The sequence below is a fragment of the Melospiza melodia genome, chromosome 4 (genome assembly GCF_035770615.1).
Source record: "Melospiza melodia melodia isolate bMelMel2 chromosome 4, bMelMel2.pri, whole genome shotgun sequence".
NCBI classification, from domain to species: domain Eukaryota; kingdom Metazoa; phylum Chordata; class Aves; order Passeriformes; family Passerellidae; genus Melospiza; species Melospiza melodia.
Window position 1 is genome coordinate 58,266,880 of NC_086197.1, and position 18,043 is coordinate 58,284,922.

The 18,043-nt window shown below is 37.5% G+C and overlaps 1 protein-coding gene across 11 annotated transcripts in view; it reads left to right on the forward strand.

Moving 5' to 3' along the window:
• Positions 1–18,043, forward strand: part of ANKS1B (ankyrin repeat and sterile alpha motif domain containing 1B) — a 407,265-nt gene that overhangs the window by 238,604 nt on the left and 150,618 nt on the right. For all 11 annotated transcript variants that reach the window (XM_063154820.1, XM_063154817.1, XM_063154828.1 and 8 more), the window contains 2 exons: positions 6,755–6,853; positions 16,535–16,687. In XM_063154820.1, coding sequence (XP_063010890.1) covers positions 6,755–6,853; positions 16,535–16,687 — 252 coding nt within the window. The remainder of the gene's footprint in view (positions 1–6,754; positions 6,854–16,534; positions 16,688–18,043) is intronic.

Here is an 18,043-nt window from a genome sequence, read left to right on the forward strand (position 1 = left end):
TTTTGTAGGTCTGAAAATATTATCTTTGCCCCTTTCAGCACTCTACAGCCTTACACACTTACTGGAGAAAGGAATAGTTTTCTGAGACTTTAGAAGTCTGTTAATTAGCTCACAGTAATATTGATTTTTTAAAGTGGGTCCTTTGAGAAATTTAGCATCCAAGCTAAGCAGCATTTATAGCAAGTAATCTGAATAATGGTACAATAAAGACTCTCTGGAATTTTCATTACTCAAATGAAGTGAAATTATCTTCACAATATACATTCAAGACATTAAGATGTAATTTAGGTAAGTATTAATAATTATATTATTGAATTGTTATGACTAAATAGGTAGACAGAGTTGGGTCCACAGCATTAGTAATTAAGTGGGCCAAGTGTGACATCAGAGGTAATTTTTTCAATTGCCATCTTATCTGTGCAGCTAATTTGCGTGTGACAATTGTGTTGCTTGTAATGAATCAGTGCTACAAGGAGGAGGGATGAAAATAGCAGAAATTCTTCCTAAAAGGATCCTTGTCCCAGCTATCCATGTTGGTTAATTACCACTACACTTTAATTAACTATTCCTGTTGTGTGAAAGGTCTGCGACTGTATGATCATTTGAATGTCAATATTTGAAAAGCTTTGGATGGCACTGGTTGCTTCAGGTTCATTTCTAGAAAAGCTGAATGTGAACCAGAGAGAAATCTTTAAAGCTTTAGTCATATGGGCCTCAGGTCTGTAGGGACTCCTTTTTAAACTGACCTTGCTTAAATCACCACTTTTTATGCAGGTTGCAAATTTGTACACAAGTGCTATCACCCCACCCTTACCTTTGAGTGAAATGGCCTCTTTTTAGTGAACATTTCAGTAGTAGCTTGTTTTTACTTCCTGTATAAATGGCACTGACATGGAAAACTTTCTGTTTTCTCTGATTTTGTTCATTTTCTAATTACTTAGAAAGTCATAAATGTAAATACTGGAAATGGAGCAAGGTGAGGATTGAGAATGAGTGTCAGTAGTTTTACAGCAAATTAATTTTGGAAGAATGTTATCAAATGATTATTTTGCAACTTGCTTGGTCCTTTCTTCTGAACATATTTTACAATCAATATCTTTCTCCCAAGACAAAATTCCATGCTTCTGCAGGGGATTTTTCTAACAAAATCTTTTCAGGTTTTTAGATTGAATAATGTCTGCAGTATCTTAAGAAGTCTGAAATCTTTCTGACCTGAAAGTACAAGTTGGGCATTTAACTCCGTAGTCATTCTTACAGATCTTGTTTTCATGTTGACAGTGGAAATACTAGTGAGAGGCAACCTTTCACTTGTAATGAAGCTTGCTAAATTCTGGTCATTTGCCAGTTCTTGTTTGGAAATTAAATATGTGACACATTGCCAGAAATTTTTGCATTAATAAGAAGCAATGCTCATTACTGAAAGCTACATTTCTCTAGTCCTTTCTTGCAAGTCTCTAAGAAATAAATTCTTTTATCTTGTGGGAAATTGTGTTATCTTGAAAAAGACCTTTTGGCTTATAATTTATCTTATGAAAAAGTTATTCAGTGTGTTTTTGATTACATTGTGAGATGTCTTTAATTTTTTCCCAGATGACAGTTTAGATGTCCAATATTTCAAGAGGATGCAGTTTGGAAGGATATTGGGGTTAGATGGGTGAGAAACAAAACAATTCCAAAATTCCAGCTGAGGAGGCTTGTTTGAGTGAGCTATTGAGGATGTGCTTTATATTTTTCCCTCACCAGTTAAGCATCTGGAATCGCAGAAAATAAGAAAGGATAGAGCTTTTTGATGCTGTTGATCTGAGTTTGAGTCTGCTCTCTCTGACTCCAGTCTCCAAGCATGTGTAATGGAAGAACATGCCCATCTGCTCCTGCCCTGCTCCCACCTCTCTTCTCTGAGTGACAGGAATAATGGTGGTCTCAGATACTCCAGTTAAGTGTACAACCCAGCAGATTTTCTTTTCTGTGCCAGGCCATATTTCCAGCAGCTCTGTAAGCTGAAGTATGAGGCCTGTTGCCCAGCTCCACTGAAATGTCCCAGCTGTGCTCCTGCAGAGCCAGGTCTCAGTCCCTCAGGGTGAGGCTCAGTGCAGTACACGTTGGCAGAGACATTGGCAAGGCACTTCAACCACCACCAGACCTTGTCTGCCATACACTTACACCATGGTCCTACCCACTGCTGTGTGCTGGATGCCACCTGCACCAGCTCCTCAGAGGCGCTTCTGACATCATTATTTTGGTGATGCAGCAGATTACTACACGGATGACTGGGAGGGGACAAAGGAGAGTGGAAAGTGCTCCCTGCAAATTGGGAGTGATGCAAGCACCTTTGCTGCCCCATCAGCCCTCTGCTTACTTCAGAAGTCATCCTTCCTTTGTCCACACCAATCCTGTTGTTTGTCGAACCAGTTTCCAGTACATCAGTAACATAAAACATTAACAGAAGTTGTTGTTACCTTGTTGTTACCTTGTAGCACTTGATATCTCCAGCCGACCTGGGTTTCAATAATGGCTGCACAGCAAATGACTTTGGCTCAATCTGTTGAGCAGCAGCACTTGCACAGCTTTAGGTACCTGAATTACTACTTTTCCTCCTCTGCTGACATAGATGAACACCAAAAGAATCCATTAAGCTGGCACTGCCAGCCTAAAGCTAGAAGTCCTCCAAATCTTCTATTTCTTTTTTCTTTTTCCTTTGCAGGGGAGAAAGAAAACTTTAAATTCAGAGTCAATTTGTTCTTTCTTTTTTCAGTCATTTTGTTCCCCACAGCTCATATCTTCCAACTTCTGTGGTTGAATTTCCAGAGAGGTCTAGTGATACATCTGCCAACTCTTTTAAAGCTTCTGTACCATTTTACTTAGGTGACAGAACCAGACATTAGAATTTTTCATTATAGTTCCCAGCACAAAAAAATATGTGAAGGAAGATTAAAAACATAGGTACAAAAGGAAGAATGTGAAACATACAGTCATGCCTGCAATTCTAATATGTTGTTCAATATTTTATTATCTTATGGGACAAATCTTCAGCATTCTTTTGTTTCTGCAAAAGGAAGAATGCATATGGGTGCTTAGGTCTAATCCAGAATTTCTGGGAATGACTGTATTTAGGTGGAGAATGCAAGAGGTGATTTTGTATTGAACAACCCATATAAATGCCAGTGACATCTTTAGTTCATAATGTATCATTATGCATTTTGTTCTGAACTCATTTATAGGAACTATCTCAGAATTTGGCAAAATTTCTGGGTTTTTAAAATTATGTTGTTTTTCATATGCCTCCAGTCTCCCACATGCAGTTTTTCCTTCGCTCTTGAGCCCAACTGTTCTGTGAAACTACTGCCTTCTTGCTCAGGAGATGAGCTTCCTATGTGTGCTTACAGGGGAAAAGATGATGATCCTGGGAGTTGTGCAGCACCACAGATCTGGGGGGTGGAGGGTTTCACATGCACTCTTTCCTAACTGGAACTTCAGAAGCAGGATCTTTCCAGTTCATTAGACTACTGTGCATTAATAAGACAGGAATTTCAACACTGTAAGCTGAAGTGTATGAGATCTGAATCTGTCCTTGTATAAGCAATTTTTGTTGTGAATTCTATGTTTTCCTTCCAACTAATTTTTCCTATAGACTTAAGAAACTGCAGTATCACAAAGTCTCTTATGTTTTCATTACAGAAATCATAAAGCTCAATAGAGATTGCTCACCCATATTTCCTGTTATAAGAATCTGTTTTTGCACATAAGAATATAAAAGTTAAATCTTTGGACTCAAATTCTCTAGGTGTCTACTAGGATAATTTGTTTTTGGTGAATATTTCAACTAATGTAGCTCAACTATTTTTTAAGAATGAAATAATGTGACAAGACATTCTTGCATTCATATTAATTTTAATTACATTTACCAAGTCATGTCTAAAGTTAATTGAGGTTACATTTGGTCCAGCTTATAATAGATGGAAGCTAAGAGCAGGGAAAGAATTTCTCCCCTTGTAGCAGAAGGAATTTAGGTTTTCTTCACTCTTGATGTAGGAACCTTTGGAAAGAGACTGGAAGAGCACAAGAGAAACAATCAGGTAAAAAAAAAATCAGGGAATCGGATTAAGGGGTTAACTTGAGCAGATACTTGGAAGATAGGACTATGAGGGATAGGCTGTTTCTTTCTCTTCACAGGTATTTCTGCAAATCAGACAGCATCTTTCTACTGCCATGAGTTTATTCCTCTATACTAAGCAGTAGTGGATTATACTGAATATCTAAATTTCCCTGGTTTGCTATTGTGGAAAGATGAAAAGTTGTTTTAGCTCCATGGCAGAAGACAATAAAATCAGTTTTACAGGAGGGATGAGTGCCTGCTACTGTTGATACTTAACGTCGACACAGGAAAGCTCTAAAACCTGAGCACATTCAAAGATTCAAAGACAAGGTTGTTGCCTTATTGAGGCAACATGAGTTCCAGGCTTTCCTGAGTTTTAAATATTTGCTTTTGTAACCTTGACATACTTTAAAAAAATACATTCAGTAATACATAAGGAAAAATCAGTAGCAACGAATTAATAAAATAATGCTTTCTCTGCGATGCAGCAACTACATGCAAATATTTTTCCTGTGCCTGTTAGTTTAATTGAGTTTTAAACATTGTAATATTTGAAGCTGTGTGCCAAGGTTACTGGCACCAGTAAACAGTGATGAGTACACCGTGATTGTGTGTAAACATCATGCAGTAATGAAGGTGAAATCTAAAAAACTGTTAAATGAAGTGAAAGCAGTAGTTGCAAACAAAATAGATGCATTTATTAAAATGAATGGAAATGTATAGCCTTTGCTTTGGACTGGATCCTCAGTTGGCTCAGTTCCCTTAAATCCATTTATGCTAGCTATTTCCAGCTGCTGGAGAATCCAGCCCAAAACGGATGGCTTTTTTCAAGGTTTTTTTCTATAGGTTTACAGCCTCCTTTTGATTACTTAAAAGAGAAAGGCAGAAAGAGGAAATTATATTTTTTATGTGTTTACCAGGGAGAAGAAGGGGGTATTACCCCCATCTAATCGCTATCACTGGTTGCACAGCCCATGCTGCAGGCACTCTTATATCAGGTGCTCTACTTGAGCTGGCATCATTGCACAGTTTCTCCTGGTAGAGCAGGTTTCTGCCTGCACTGTTCTGAATGCTGCACACAGATTGTCTCAGGGTATGATTTGCAGTTTTGTAGTCTTAAACCATACCACTTACTGTAAAGTATAGTTTAGAATATAATAGCTTTGCAAAGTTTCCTCGATTGCCTGAAAAAGACATCACCTAGATTTCGCAGGGTACTCTGTGGAGTAGCACTTGACAATCCTCAGGGGTACACCTGTAAATTAATCAGTCCATCTGAAAAGAGTGAAAAATTAGCAGCTGAACAGAGTGAAGTCTTCCATATTCCAGGGTGATTTTTGAAAGAAATCCATGCTGCTTTGGGACAGGAGATTTTATTTTCAGAAAGAAGTCACATCCTTCATTAAATCCTGACTCAGCAAAGCATTTAAGCATGTTCTGTTATGTGCCTATTTGCTTTTCATTTTTCCACTTCTTAAGAGCTGTGCTAAGTCAGAAGCAGCAAGCCAAATGGAAAGCTAGAGGTGAAGTTTTCATGGATTTGCTCTCATAACGCCTATTTAGTGATCAAATTAAATGAGTACAAGTAAGAATTCTTGCTTCTAGTCAATTAGTGTTATGAGACTCCAACAAGGGTAAGAGATCAGGACAGGTCATCAGTTTTTTCAGGTTTTATTTTCAACTGTAATAGTTAGAAATTTTTTTAGAACAAAATATATTTTTTAAAAGCTGAGATTTTTCTCTGAAATGGTAAGTTCAAAAAAGAATACAAGATTGCCAGCTATTCCAACTTGATCCTTGTCTTCAATTCCCCTTTTGAGCCACTCTTGTGTCTCCAATGATTCCTTCAATAGTCACTGACAGCTCTTTAGATCATCGACTTTCAAATGCTGGACTTATTAGGTGGTATCAGACTCCTTGAAATTAGGAATTGTATTGTCCTGTTTGTGTAGCTCCTACTGCTAGCAACTCCTATGAAGAGATGCTTGAATTGTGGAGGTTTATTTCATTGTCTTTTCTGGGCAATTATTTTGTGTATTATTTGAACAGATGGTCTTTTTCAGCTGTTTGAATGTTTGGAACTATTTGACCTGCCCACAAGCCGGAAGATAAAAGCAGTGACAAGTTAGGATTGAACTGGTACAGTTAAATGGGGGATGGAGACTGCATAGTTTGTTGACACCAGTCCCTTTCTTCATCATTTTACTACCAATTAACTAAATAATTTTATCCTTATCCACTCTCCTCATCTTATTCTGTGTGTATTTTTTTTTCAATCTGGAGGGAAATAAACATTATAAATAGATAGGTGAGTTAGGAGGTGAATTGAAAAAATGGAGAGTTTCTAAACAATTCTGTAGCCATGTCCTTGGTTCCAAATGAAAGAGCAATCACATCTGGTATTTGGCTTGAGTGAGAGCTACAATTTCTCCACCAGCAGTGCTGCCAGCAGTGTAGCAATAGTCCATGGGTTCAAGCACCTGCCACCATATTTTATTATCATGAAAATGAATGCAATCATCAGTAATTTATTATTCTTGTCACATGCTGTAAGTTAAGCAAAGTGTTCTCTTTTAAATGTGACAGAAGGGCCTGTTTCAGGGTATTGAGGGCATCTGTTAAGTTTTCAATTTTTATTCCACTTTTTTTCCCCATTTTTAGGGAAGCAACGTGATGGAGGACCAGGATCTCCTGGAAATAGGAATCCTTAACTCTGGGCACAGACAGAGAATACTCCAAGCAATCCAGCTTCTCCCAAAGGTACAGTTTCTGTTATTATGCAACTGAGGGAACTAACCCCTGCAGTATTCACATTATTTAAAATACTTTTTTGAATGGAGATAGATGTAACTCTACTGGTTTTGTAGACACATTATTTGTGTATGCAAATATGGCGTAAAACAATGTCTATTTATTGAACTCCCTTTGCATAGATGGAGTTGACAAAGCAAAGGGAACTAAAATCTGTAATTTGACATGACGGCTGTTGAGAATGAATTTGCATTCCTTTTGACCTTTCAGCCTATTTATAGACTGCCATTACATATGTGTAAATAAGGCTGTCCATGAATCCCAGAATGCCTTTCTTAACATAGGAGTTACCCTGGAAATACTTTGTCCCTTATATATGTACTCATAAAAGCATTGGAGGAGAAAGATTGTTTTCCTAATACCTGCCTTTTGTGTGACATACAGAGACTTCCTGCAGGCTGCATATTTAATTTTCTGCTATGTATATGAATTTTGCTTCTCTGCTATGTATATGAATTTTGCTTCTCAGCTGCAGACAGAAAAGCTTGCAGCCATTTTCCCAATCATTTTTAGTGCTAGCCAATTTAAAATCTAGATTTTAAAATCAGTGATAGAATATTCTGCATACCAGAATGTATCACTGGAGGCTTCTACTACCATTCCAAACTAGAGATAGTGGACCTAACATGAAAAATTGCTACTTTGATTTGGAAAATTTTAAAAGGAGAATGAATGATGAATAGCAGACACCAGTAGGGCTCAGAAGGCTGTCACATGTGATGCTGATACTTCGTGCAAAATACTAAGGCAGGAATAAAATCAAGTGTAAGGTGCACTGAGTGTTCTGGTAGCAGCATGTCAGAAGTAATCGAGGTAAATAGAGATTATTCCACTTGAAGTTTCATAATGCTGAAGAATGACAAGAGTTATTAAAGGATTTTTCAGTTTAGATCATCAAGCAGAAATGGTTGTAAAAGGCTTTTTGGTGCATCAAGGCTTCCTGGATGGATAACTTGTAAGAAAGAGCACAAAGGTTTCTTTTTTATGGGAAAATCAGAAGTTGTGAAGCAATTTCTGTGTCTGGAGGTGTTAGTCAATCCATATCTACTGCAATGTGAGTCTGCACATGGAAATACCAAAGATATTAAAAAGAGCCATTTTCCACGTACCATATTAGACAAATGAGATAAATGGTACAAGAAGTAGGGTATTAAAAGTAGCATTTGATGAATTAAAAAAAATATTAAAAGTTTATCTATGAATTTATGAATTTTTCAAGAATACTATCATTCAAACAAAAATTTTGTAATCTTTAGCTGAGCTTGTAGCTGATAATACCTTTATACTGTTTCTCATGCTTCTTAGAGAGATCAGCTTTCATGTGGTTTTTTTAACATTCTTCAAAGTTATTGTTAATATATCATCATGTTAATGCTGTCTGCACTCAGTGGCTGGTGTTTATGAAAGCATTGCTAATATGGTCTGCTTTTGGAGAGTTTTCTAATGCTGAGAGCAGATTCTGTTATAGAGCTACAACCTCAGTCCTTTTAACATCTGCTTGATGTGAGACCGGATCGAGATCTGGAGGTACTCTTGAAACCAGTTGAGGACAGGATGGTTATGCAGTTACTTGGAAGAATTTTGTACCAAAGATAGTTAAGTAACGCAGGATGGCTTGAGGCATGTGCTGAATAATGGTGAGAGAGTTTTTAGCTTCTTCCCCATCGAGCTAAAAAGGCAGTCCCTAAGGACCACATTTTTAACTTGTCTTTGATGCAAGGATGTTACACCAAATCAAATGCAGTTGCAAGCTGAAGCTGTGCGTCATGTTTCTCCATGTACATGACTCAGCAATGTAAGGGAGCTTACACAAACACATAATTTCCTATATAAACTGAGTTATTTTGAAGGCAGGTTTTAGAGCCCAAAAATTAGGATCATGGGAAGTTTTATCTAATGTAACACACCCTTGTTGTATTCACAACAGCTTGCTAAATACATAAAACACTTTCACATCCTGCAACAAACCATTAAACATTGCTGTATTTCTATTTGTGTTGATAAGTTCAGCTCTGTCATCCTGCATTCAAAATAGTGCATGCCATCTAAATATATTAAGACCTCAAACCGTAATTGGAGTGTCACTAATTTGAATCTCATTAAATAAAAATTCTGTTAGTTTGTTTGTTTTGAACATGTACCTCTTTTCTGTTCCTCATTTAATTTAAATCTCGATGACTCCATGCGTTTTAACTTAATGACATTGCTGATGATGTTATTTTTATTTTTACTAATAATGTTTCCTATCTTGAGATACTTTTAGCTCATATTTTGAGGTGGAAGTTAAGTGCTTTAAAAAACACCTATCAAACAACACTTTCTTAAACCCCCAGGCAGCACTGAGTTAAAAGTTGAAAGGGTAAAAATCAAGCAACAAGTCTATCATCAAGGTTTTAAAATACCTTTTTTAAAAGCTCTTTTTGTTGTTCTGATACATATTCATCTCTGCAGCCTGGAAATGCAGCAGGTATTTAGTAGCTGAAATTTTTTACTCATAACTCCTTCCTTCCTAAAGAGTGATGAATTTCTAGATATCAAACACCAGTATCCTTATTAGGAACCATTCTCTGGAGCTTGAAGCGGTTTTAAATAGAAAAAAAAAAAAAACCCTCACATTTTGGCCAGATATAGAATAATTAAGCATTGTGGCCTCTTATGCAGGTATAAAAGGGTATGTTTACCTGGATTTCTCAAAACGTTTTCCCATTATATTCTGTATTTGAGAAGAACATTTCATAAGAGGAAAAATTGTATGTTTACCAGTAGGTAGGTAAGGTTGAAACCTTTGAGACAGAATGCTTCTTTCCAAAATACTCTTTATTTTTGTTGGATTAGAGCTTGCAGCTCTAATTCTTGTCTTGTACCAACGTAATTTAAATTTCTCAAGTTTCACCTCAATATTAACTAGAGCACTTTATGGCTTATTTTAATAATATAAAGTTAAGACAGTCTGGTAGAAATATCATTTACAAAATTAATTCTTGAAATAGAAGTATTTTATACATTACATCAGTCTTAAAGCAAATTTCATAGCAGAGTTTATTGCATTTAAGACTTTTGTATGAAAAAATGAAATCAATAAATTTTTGGAGGAGGATTTTATATGCTTTATTGAAAGGAAATTCAGATATGTTGAGATGTGGAGATAACATATAAAAGGATACTGAAGCAGCAAATACCTTGAGAAAAAAGTTAATACTGAGAAAAGAATTGTGAGCAGTGTATGCTTAATTGACTAAGAAAGTAATAACAGTCACGGCATAAAATTTTAGTCAGACTTAGGTTACATAGAAAATCTAAGGAGCATTGGCCAGCTATTTCAGCATCCCAAACCTATGTGTGAGTGACTTCTCAGTGGGTTCTTCAAAAAGTTGGGTTTTTTTAAAATTATTATTATCATAGGTTGTCTCAAAATTTATCTAAGAAAGAGGATTGGTTCTGTGTGGGATGCTCAGTGTGTGGCTCCTTCTCCCAGCATATAATGGGAACACATGCTCTCATTTGACAGATGGAAGAAAGATGTTAGCTGAGAGCAGCTTTCTCCTGGCTTCAGAGCTATTCTTAAAGCAGCTTGTTCCTTCCTGCACAGAGGTCTCAGCACAAAGCAGGTTTGGGAATAGCAGTGCTGTGCAGGCAGCCAGCCTCTTTTCTTGGGTGCTTTGCAGAACGAGACAAGTAGGATTTGAGCAGGCTATAAGCACATCCTGTCTGCAAGTGGTGTTATAAAGCTCTGCTTCCAAAAGTGCTGGACTTATTACTCATATGTAACACTCTTGTGCAAGCACAGTGAGTCTGGCATTTGGGAAAGCAGAATGACTGTGCATGTGCTCATTAACTATGCTGTGTTTGTAAGAGAGAAAGATCACATCATGTATCTTTGCTGCTGCCATATTGCTATTGGCTTAGACACTGCAGAGTTCAGCAAGATGCTTTCAGTCCTGGTGTTTAATTACCTCCCATTTAGCACTTCCATTCCTAAGACAGGTTCCAAACTAGGAGGTGCTGCAAAAACGTTGATGACCCTTTCTGACTGTGACTTCTTGTTTCTGGTCTGCTGGAAGTGAAGATGAAAAATGGGATTCAAAGGGCATGCTTTTTACTCTGCTGTTTTCCCTGCTTCTTATGCCTCTGGAAGTTACTTTTCTGGTTTGAGGGGAGGCCACTCACATGCTCACTGCACCACTTGCAAAATCTTTAACCACATGGACAGAAAAAAGCAATTAGAATCCAATATAACACATGAATTTTTCAAGTCTGAAATACAAATGTGTAGTCTATGTTATTTAAGTAATGCCGCACAATAGGAATGAATCAGTAGAAGCAATTAGATACACGCAAGATGTAGTTCCAGGAGTTTACTTCAGACCAGTTTTAGACTAGTCCCACAGACCTCTCCAGGCATGAGCTTCAAAACTCAGTGATGAAATAAATATCATAAACATTTTCCTTTTTGTCTGAGCCTACCAGAGAGCCGCTCTAGACATGGCATGCTGACATTTATCTGCATCATGTAGATAACAGTAGCATGCAGCTCATCCTGCCACTGTTGCCATACAGGATGTTTTACTTACTTTCCTGCTTCTTTTATACTTTCTTATTTTTGATTGGCTCCACAATATCTACTGGCTGCTCTGAGAATAGTCAGCAGGCAAGGAGATACGCTGCATTACAGGAAGTGCTATCCCCTTTTTTTGGTAACCGGACTAGGATGATAACCCGAAGGAGCTGACTTAAACTTTTTCATGAGATCAAAAGTCATAGCTTCCACTTAGTCTACAAATTTCATCTTTAGCTCTTCTTAAGATTTCATTTTATGCAATGGATATGTCCAAACTGTTGCATACATTATCACCGAATGACAACTGTTATTGCCTTGTCCCACATATTGTATCTGATGAAGAACTGGGAGGTTTCTTCATTCTTCTGGATTGGAACAGTTTACATTTCTCCAGAAACAAGAAAAAAACAAACACAAAAGCCCCCAGGTGTGCATCTATTTTCCTTTAAATTTGGAAGACAGATTCCAACTGAAAAAAACATAGAATGAATAGCTTCTGCAATTCTGACAACCTTAGGCAGGAAACACTGAACTCGGTTAGGGGTATTCTGGACCTTGCATTGAGGCAAGATCCCGAATCAAGCACTGCTGTGAAGTGAATGTGCCTGTACTGTCTTTTCCTAGCAAGCTCCACAAGAAGACAGAAGGCTTTTGATTAGTGGAAAGAAAAGTCTAACATTAATAGAACACAAGCTTGAATAGTTAACTTTTAAAATATGTGACAGACTAGATGGAATAGAAACCCAAAAATTTTATATACAGCTCTTCCTCACCTGCTGTCTCTCTGCAGGCAGACCCTGTTTCACTCAGTGCCTTTCTACCAGCAGCACATGCAAAGTCCTCTCAGGTCCTTCATCATTTGTGCCCATCCCCTGTGAAAGCTGCTCCTCTGCCCCTGACTGCAGGCTCAATTTCTGCCCAGGCACTGCAGGTGCCACCTCCTCGTGGTGCCCCTGTTCCAGCCAGGCTCTCTGGGCTTCAGAAGTGTCACTCTTCTGAGCCTTTTCTTTCAGTGCTCCAGAGGAGGAATGATCTCCTCTTCCAACAATATGACTCCAACTGACCACGTTTATGAAGTACATAATACATAACAGACAGCTGAGAAAGACAGGAAACAAGAAAGAACTGCTATATCCCCCATTACAACCATCTAAAATTTCTTAGCTAGGTAGCTGATAGTTTCATGTAAGTTCCCAAAAATGCTCCTTAAAGCTCTTGAATGGGCCAGCAGTGTAAAAGAAAGCATTATATGCTTGCTAAAAAGACCTTTCTTCCAAACGAACACAGGCATAAATTCACAGTAATCATAGCCACCATTTAAAATGCAGTGAAAGTCAAGTAATCTCATCCTCCTTGTACAACACATAAAAAGCTTGTGGATAGTGATTCTAAGCTCCACTGGATAGTGATACTGCCTTTGGAGAACATAGTATTCATTCTCTATCTGTCTGTGAAGATCGGAGAAAACTGGTAACAGTCCATGCTACTGAATTTACCTTGATTTTTCTAGTGCATATGTGATTACTTTGAAGCTCTATTTGTGTTTATTTGGCCAGCTTTCAGAGACCAAAAATTCAAGTGCCTTTTATCCTAATGTAAAATGCTCTAGCAACACAGCAGTGATATACTTTTTTAAAAAGTCTGCTGTGCAGACAGTCTCTTGTAAGGGGTTTCTCAAACCATTAGGATACTACTTGACATTGCTATTTTATTATGAGAAACACCTCTTTCTGGCTTTTGCTTTCTATTAATTTCAAAGGAAGTGATACTGATGATATATCATTAGGACCTAAGAGAGAAATCTCATATGGTTTGCATCTTCTTCCATACTTTTTAAAATCATATTTTCTTAAACATTTTTTTCTCTAAATCCTTTGGGCTTCAATTCCTAGCCTTTTCCACAGTCAGCCCATGAAAATCTTCTGCAGTGAGTGAAAAAGCTGACATTGGTATTGCTCTCTAAACAGCTGAATGAACTGGTAGTAGTGTCTGTGGAAGAACAATAGTGCCCCTATTTATGAGCAATTAATATTTGAAACACTGTCATGACTTGCAGCTCAGAGATTTTACATTGATCTGAGTCAGTGTGCAACTTACTTGGATGCTTGACACCACTGGTGCTTGTGTTGTAGCTGGTGCAAAATGATTGAAATATCCATGGAAATACACTCAGTAGGTAGGAGGGAGTTTTTCTTTCAAGAAACATCAATCAACAAGGAAGCCTACAGAGTTTAAATTATCTGTGAGAGGAGTCCAAGATAATAGTGCAGCACAGAAGAAAAGATACAGTCTAAGAGTCATGACCTGTTAATGAAGATTGGGGTAAGATGCAACTAAACTGAATCGCTGACAAAGTAAAAGGGCAGCACTTCCAGACAGATATTTCAAAGTGGTTTTATTTAAAAACTCAATAACATTTTATATGAAAAGCAGATACTATAAATGATACTGTCACATCTAGATAACCAGTATATCTGTCAGTAAGTATTTGGAAGGAAAACATTCAGGTAACTATGAATGACAGTTAATAAAGTTGGTATTATTAAAAAACAGAAAGAGACAAGAGGACAGATACTGAAATTTTAATAATTTTCATTTTAGAAAGTCTTTGAAAGTTTTAGATAAAAGAGTAGTACTTTGTTCATGACAAAACAAAATAATGCTTTTGTGCTGAAAACAATAGTAAATATTCTAGTTCTGAGATTAATTTTTTGTGATAGTAGCAACTGTCCTGCCAGGGCAGGTGGGCTGGGAGCTCAGAGGTGAGTAGGGCAGGGTCAGTGGCAGTGACTGTGAGCAGCCACATCCCAGGGCAAATCAACAGGACACTCACAGGGATGAGGACGGGACAAGGTCACCTTGGAGGGTCAGTCAGTGTTTGAGGAGGAACAAATGTGGCTGGCCACAGATGTACCTACAGCATAGCTCAGGTGAGTGTCAGGACATGGACCTGAGTTCAGATGCAGCTCCGGCAAAAGGTGGGGTCTGGGTAAAGCCCTGGCCAAACTTCTCACTGCTCTTCCTCACACAAATCTGATCCTAGGCTAAGCAGCTGCACTACCTGCAGCATGGCCTTGAATACTAGCAGACAAAAATCTGGGAGAGGGAAAATTCCTGCAGAATCAGCTGCTGCCCTACAACAGATCAGTGTATTTTCATGTAGGCTATTGAGTGACTCCATAACAGTTTTGTCTATTGGCACCAAATCCAAACACTGAAATTGTCACATCCATTTCAGTTGTTCCCAGCCTCTTGTTTATTGCATCATTCACCTGTGTTTACTTGCCTGCAGCCCTTTGCAACTCTGTTGTAGTAGAGGGATATCAATTTTAACAATTCTTTTGATGGAGGTCTCCAGTGGGAATTGAGAATTTAGAAACTTGCCATGTTGTGTTTACTTTTCATAGAGGCTGATGAATTTGCTAAAGTATGGACCAGACTGCATGGGTTTTCTCAAATCAGGAAGCAAAAAAAAAAAAAAAAAATTAAAACCAGAATCTATTAAAAGTAAAGATCAAATAATAAGAAACACAAAAAATAATTTGCATAACATGCCCTATCTGAATAGGTTGAAAATTGTTCTAATGGTGCATCAATTTTCTTTGTTAGAGAAAGGAAACAAAAATACCTTACATTTTCTGAGACTCATGTGTTCCCTGTGGGTCTGTTCCCTGTCCTCATGACCTCTCTATACTAGATTTTTCTCCTTCCATTTATCAGGTTCTTGCCTTACAAGTGTCTGTTTAAGCATACCCTTTTTTAAATCAGTATGCCAGAGGAGAGTGATGCAGGCACACTGCAACGTGAATATGAGAGTTTAAGCCTCAAAGCATTATGTTTCTGTCACACTTCCATTGTTTCTCATAAAGTAGGAATGTATATTAGTAGGCAAAAATGGGTGACTGGCTTTTACTATTTGCAGTCACCCCTGCACAGTCAGGAGAACCTGTGCAAAACCCATGATTTCTAACCCTCTAAAGCTTCTTAACAATTTACTGGTTCAGTGTATTTTCAAGTTAGCAATAGTTACATTTCCATAGAAAGACAATATGTGCAGAATACTGTTTAAAATTGAGGCTATTTCATAACTTTTTCTACTTCATTCTACTTTTATTTTTGCCACTATTGTAGGTTACTTTAAAATTCATTATAACAGTGTGGCAGAACAAACTGCACAGGTAGAGGCTTTATAAGTTTTATCTTTAATAGCTTTAATGACTGTCTTGAAAGTCTTCACTTGTGTCACTGAGAGGTATTTGTGAAAGAGAAATTGCAGCTTTTACTTCCTGGCAGCTTAACAAAATTCAGAAAAATTAGATGCCAGAGGTATTCTTAGTTTTTTATGAAAACAAGATTTATAACATTAGGTGGCTGTGTTTCTATATAGATGCAAATGGTGCACTTCTGTGTATGGTATTCTGTCAATTCCATTCCAATAATATCTGATTCACTTGTCCAATCTCAGGCAACTTAACAGACAGTGAGAAATATAAAACATGGTAAATTCCCATGCCATGAAAAATGTGAGCAGGTAGAGGAAAGAGACTTTTTTTAAACCTTCCCTGGGGATGGAAAAAAAATAGTGCAGGTTCAGCTGTTATAAAATAACATATAGCCTGGTAGGAAAGATAAATTAGGAATAATACAACCAAGACCATATATTTCATTTGCAGTATGACACAAAAAGAACCATTTCTCAGTCTAATTTCTTCCCCTTCTATGAAATCTGAGGTGAAAATCTGACATTTTTGGGCAGTAAGGATATTAATGTCCTTTTTACCCTTTTGCCTTCCCCCAGTTATGGATTCTTTGATGCCTAGAAAGAATTGAACTACAGCTAAAGTCTTGGTATACTCTGGTGTAAAAGACAAGATTCCATAAGAAAAAGATGTATTGAAAAAGAAGTTCTATTACTGCTTAAACACAAAATAGTTTCATATTATACTAACCATTAAAAGACTGTTGATCAGAGAAGAAGATAAGTGACCCAAAGAAAACAGCATGTGTAACTCCTGTTTGGGAAGGTTTTTAATGGGTATCACCAGTAATTGTTGCTCATCCTTGTTTTTCAGATGAAGCAGATTGGTCACGATGGTTACAACCCCTCCTCTGTAGCTGAATGGCTGGATTCCATTGAACTGGGTGACTATACCAAATCCTTTCTAATTAATGGCTATACATCGATGGACCTTGTGAAAAAAATATGGGAGATTGAATTAATTAATGTAAGTTGATTAATTTATAGCAGTAGTTCCTCCCAAATACATTACATAGTACTTGTCCTTGTACATCAAGGAGAACACAGAAAAGCAATTTGCACCACAAGTACAATCATCAAATGCTCTTAATGACTACACCTTTCATGCCTGTACCTGGGTTGGCTGTACCCTTTGCTTCCATTTAGTTTGCCATTGTCTTTAGCATGGTATTCAATCAGCATGATTGTGTTTGCCTTCAGGAGGCAGAATGACATTTAAAAATATGTTTTGGGAGTTTGTGGCTACAAAGCACACAGCTCCAGCTGAATTAGACATAAAATAAGGAAACCTTATTGTTAGCAAGTTATTCTGAAAAACCACTATTTTTTATTTAGTCATCAATTTTGTTTGAAACTTCATTTACATGACTCAGTTTAATTAGATGCCCACATATGAGCAACCATAAACTTTAATGTGGACTGCTCTGCAGGGTAATTTGGAATGAGAGGAAGTTTGTGCTGTTATAGTGAAGTTTCTAATGTTACAGTGAAGACATTGACAGTACAGCTCTGCCAGAAGAATTTTCATGTGAGTTATGTGTCTGAAAGTGAGTTGTTTTTTCCTATAAAAGATTGAGCATTGTAGCTTTGCTGTGACTTCTGAAATCAACTGTAATGTCAGTTTATATTAACTTTTAGGGCAACCTCTACATGGAGAGAAGCCTGATATCACGTGTTATTGATTCTTCACAGACAAAAGGCTCTGCTCTTCCTTCAGGTGTAGGAGATGCTGCATCTCTGCCTCTGATTAGTGCCAGAGTCCCAGAGCAGTCCAAGGGCTACCAGTAACCACAGTCAGTCAAGCGTAAGATAAAGCAGCTGCTGTAGTTGTATGCTAGGAAGCAGCTCCCACTGTGTCCCAGGCTGGAGAAATAAAGAACATAACTATGGTGCAAAGCCCTGCTGCAGCACAGTAACTTCTGCACAAGGCACAGGCAGCTGTAGCCTGAGACCAGCATCTAAACAAAAGAAAGAAAAGCATAAAAGGAGTTAATTCATGTTAGCTGGAAGACAAAACCATGGAACGTTAGAATTTCTTTTCTTGCTGTCACAGTTGATGTTAACTGGCAGAAAAAATGTAGTGTAAGGGCCAAACTCTGCCTTGTGTGTTTTTTCTCATTTAATGTATCTTGTAGGTACATAATTGAAGTCAGGATATGATTGATGCATTACCGATGTCTGCTGCTAAGCTAGTTATAACTGGGATTCTTTTTTCTCTAAATTGCTGGAATTTTAATAAGAATTTGGGACCCTTTGCCTCAGAAGCTAATATAGGTCATCAATCAGCACTGAGTTGAAAAAAGTAGAAGATTCTGCTCTTACT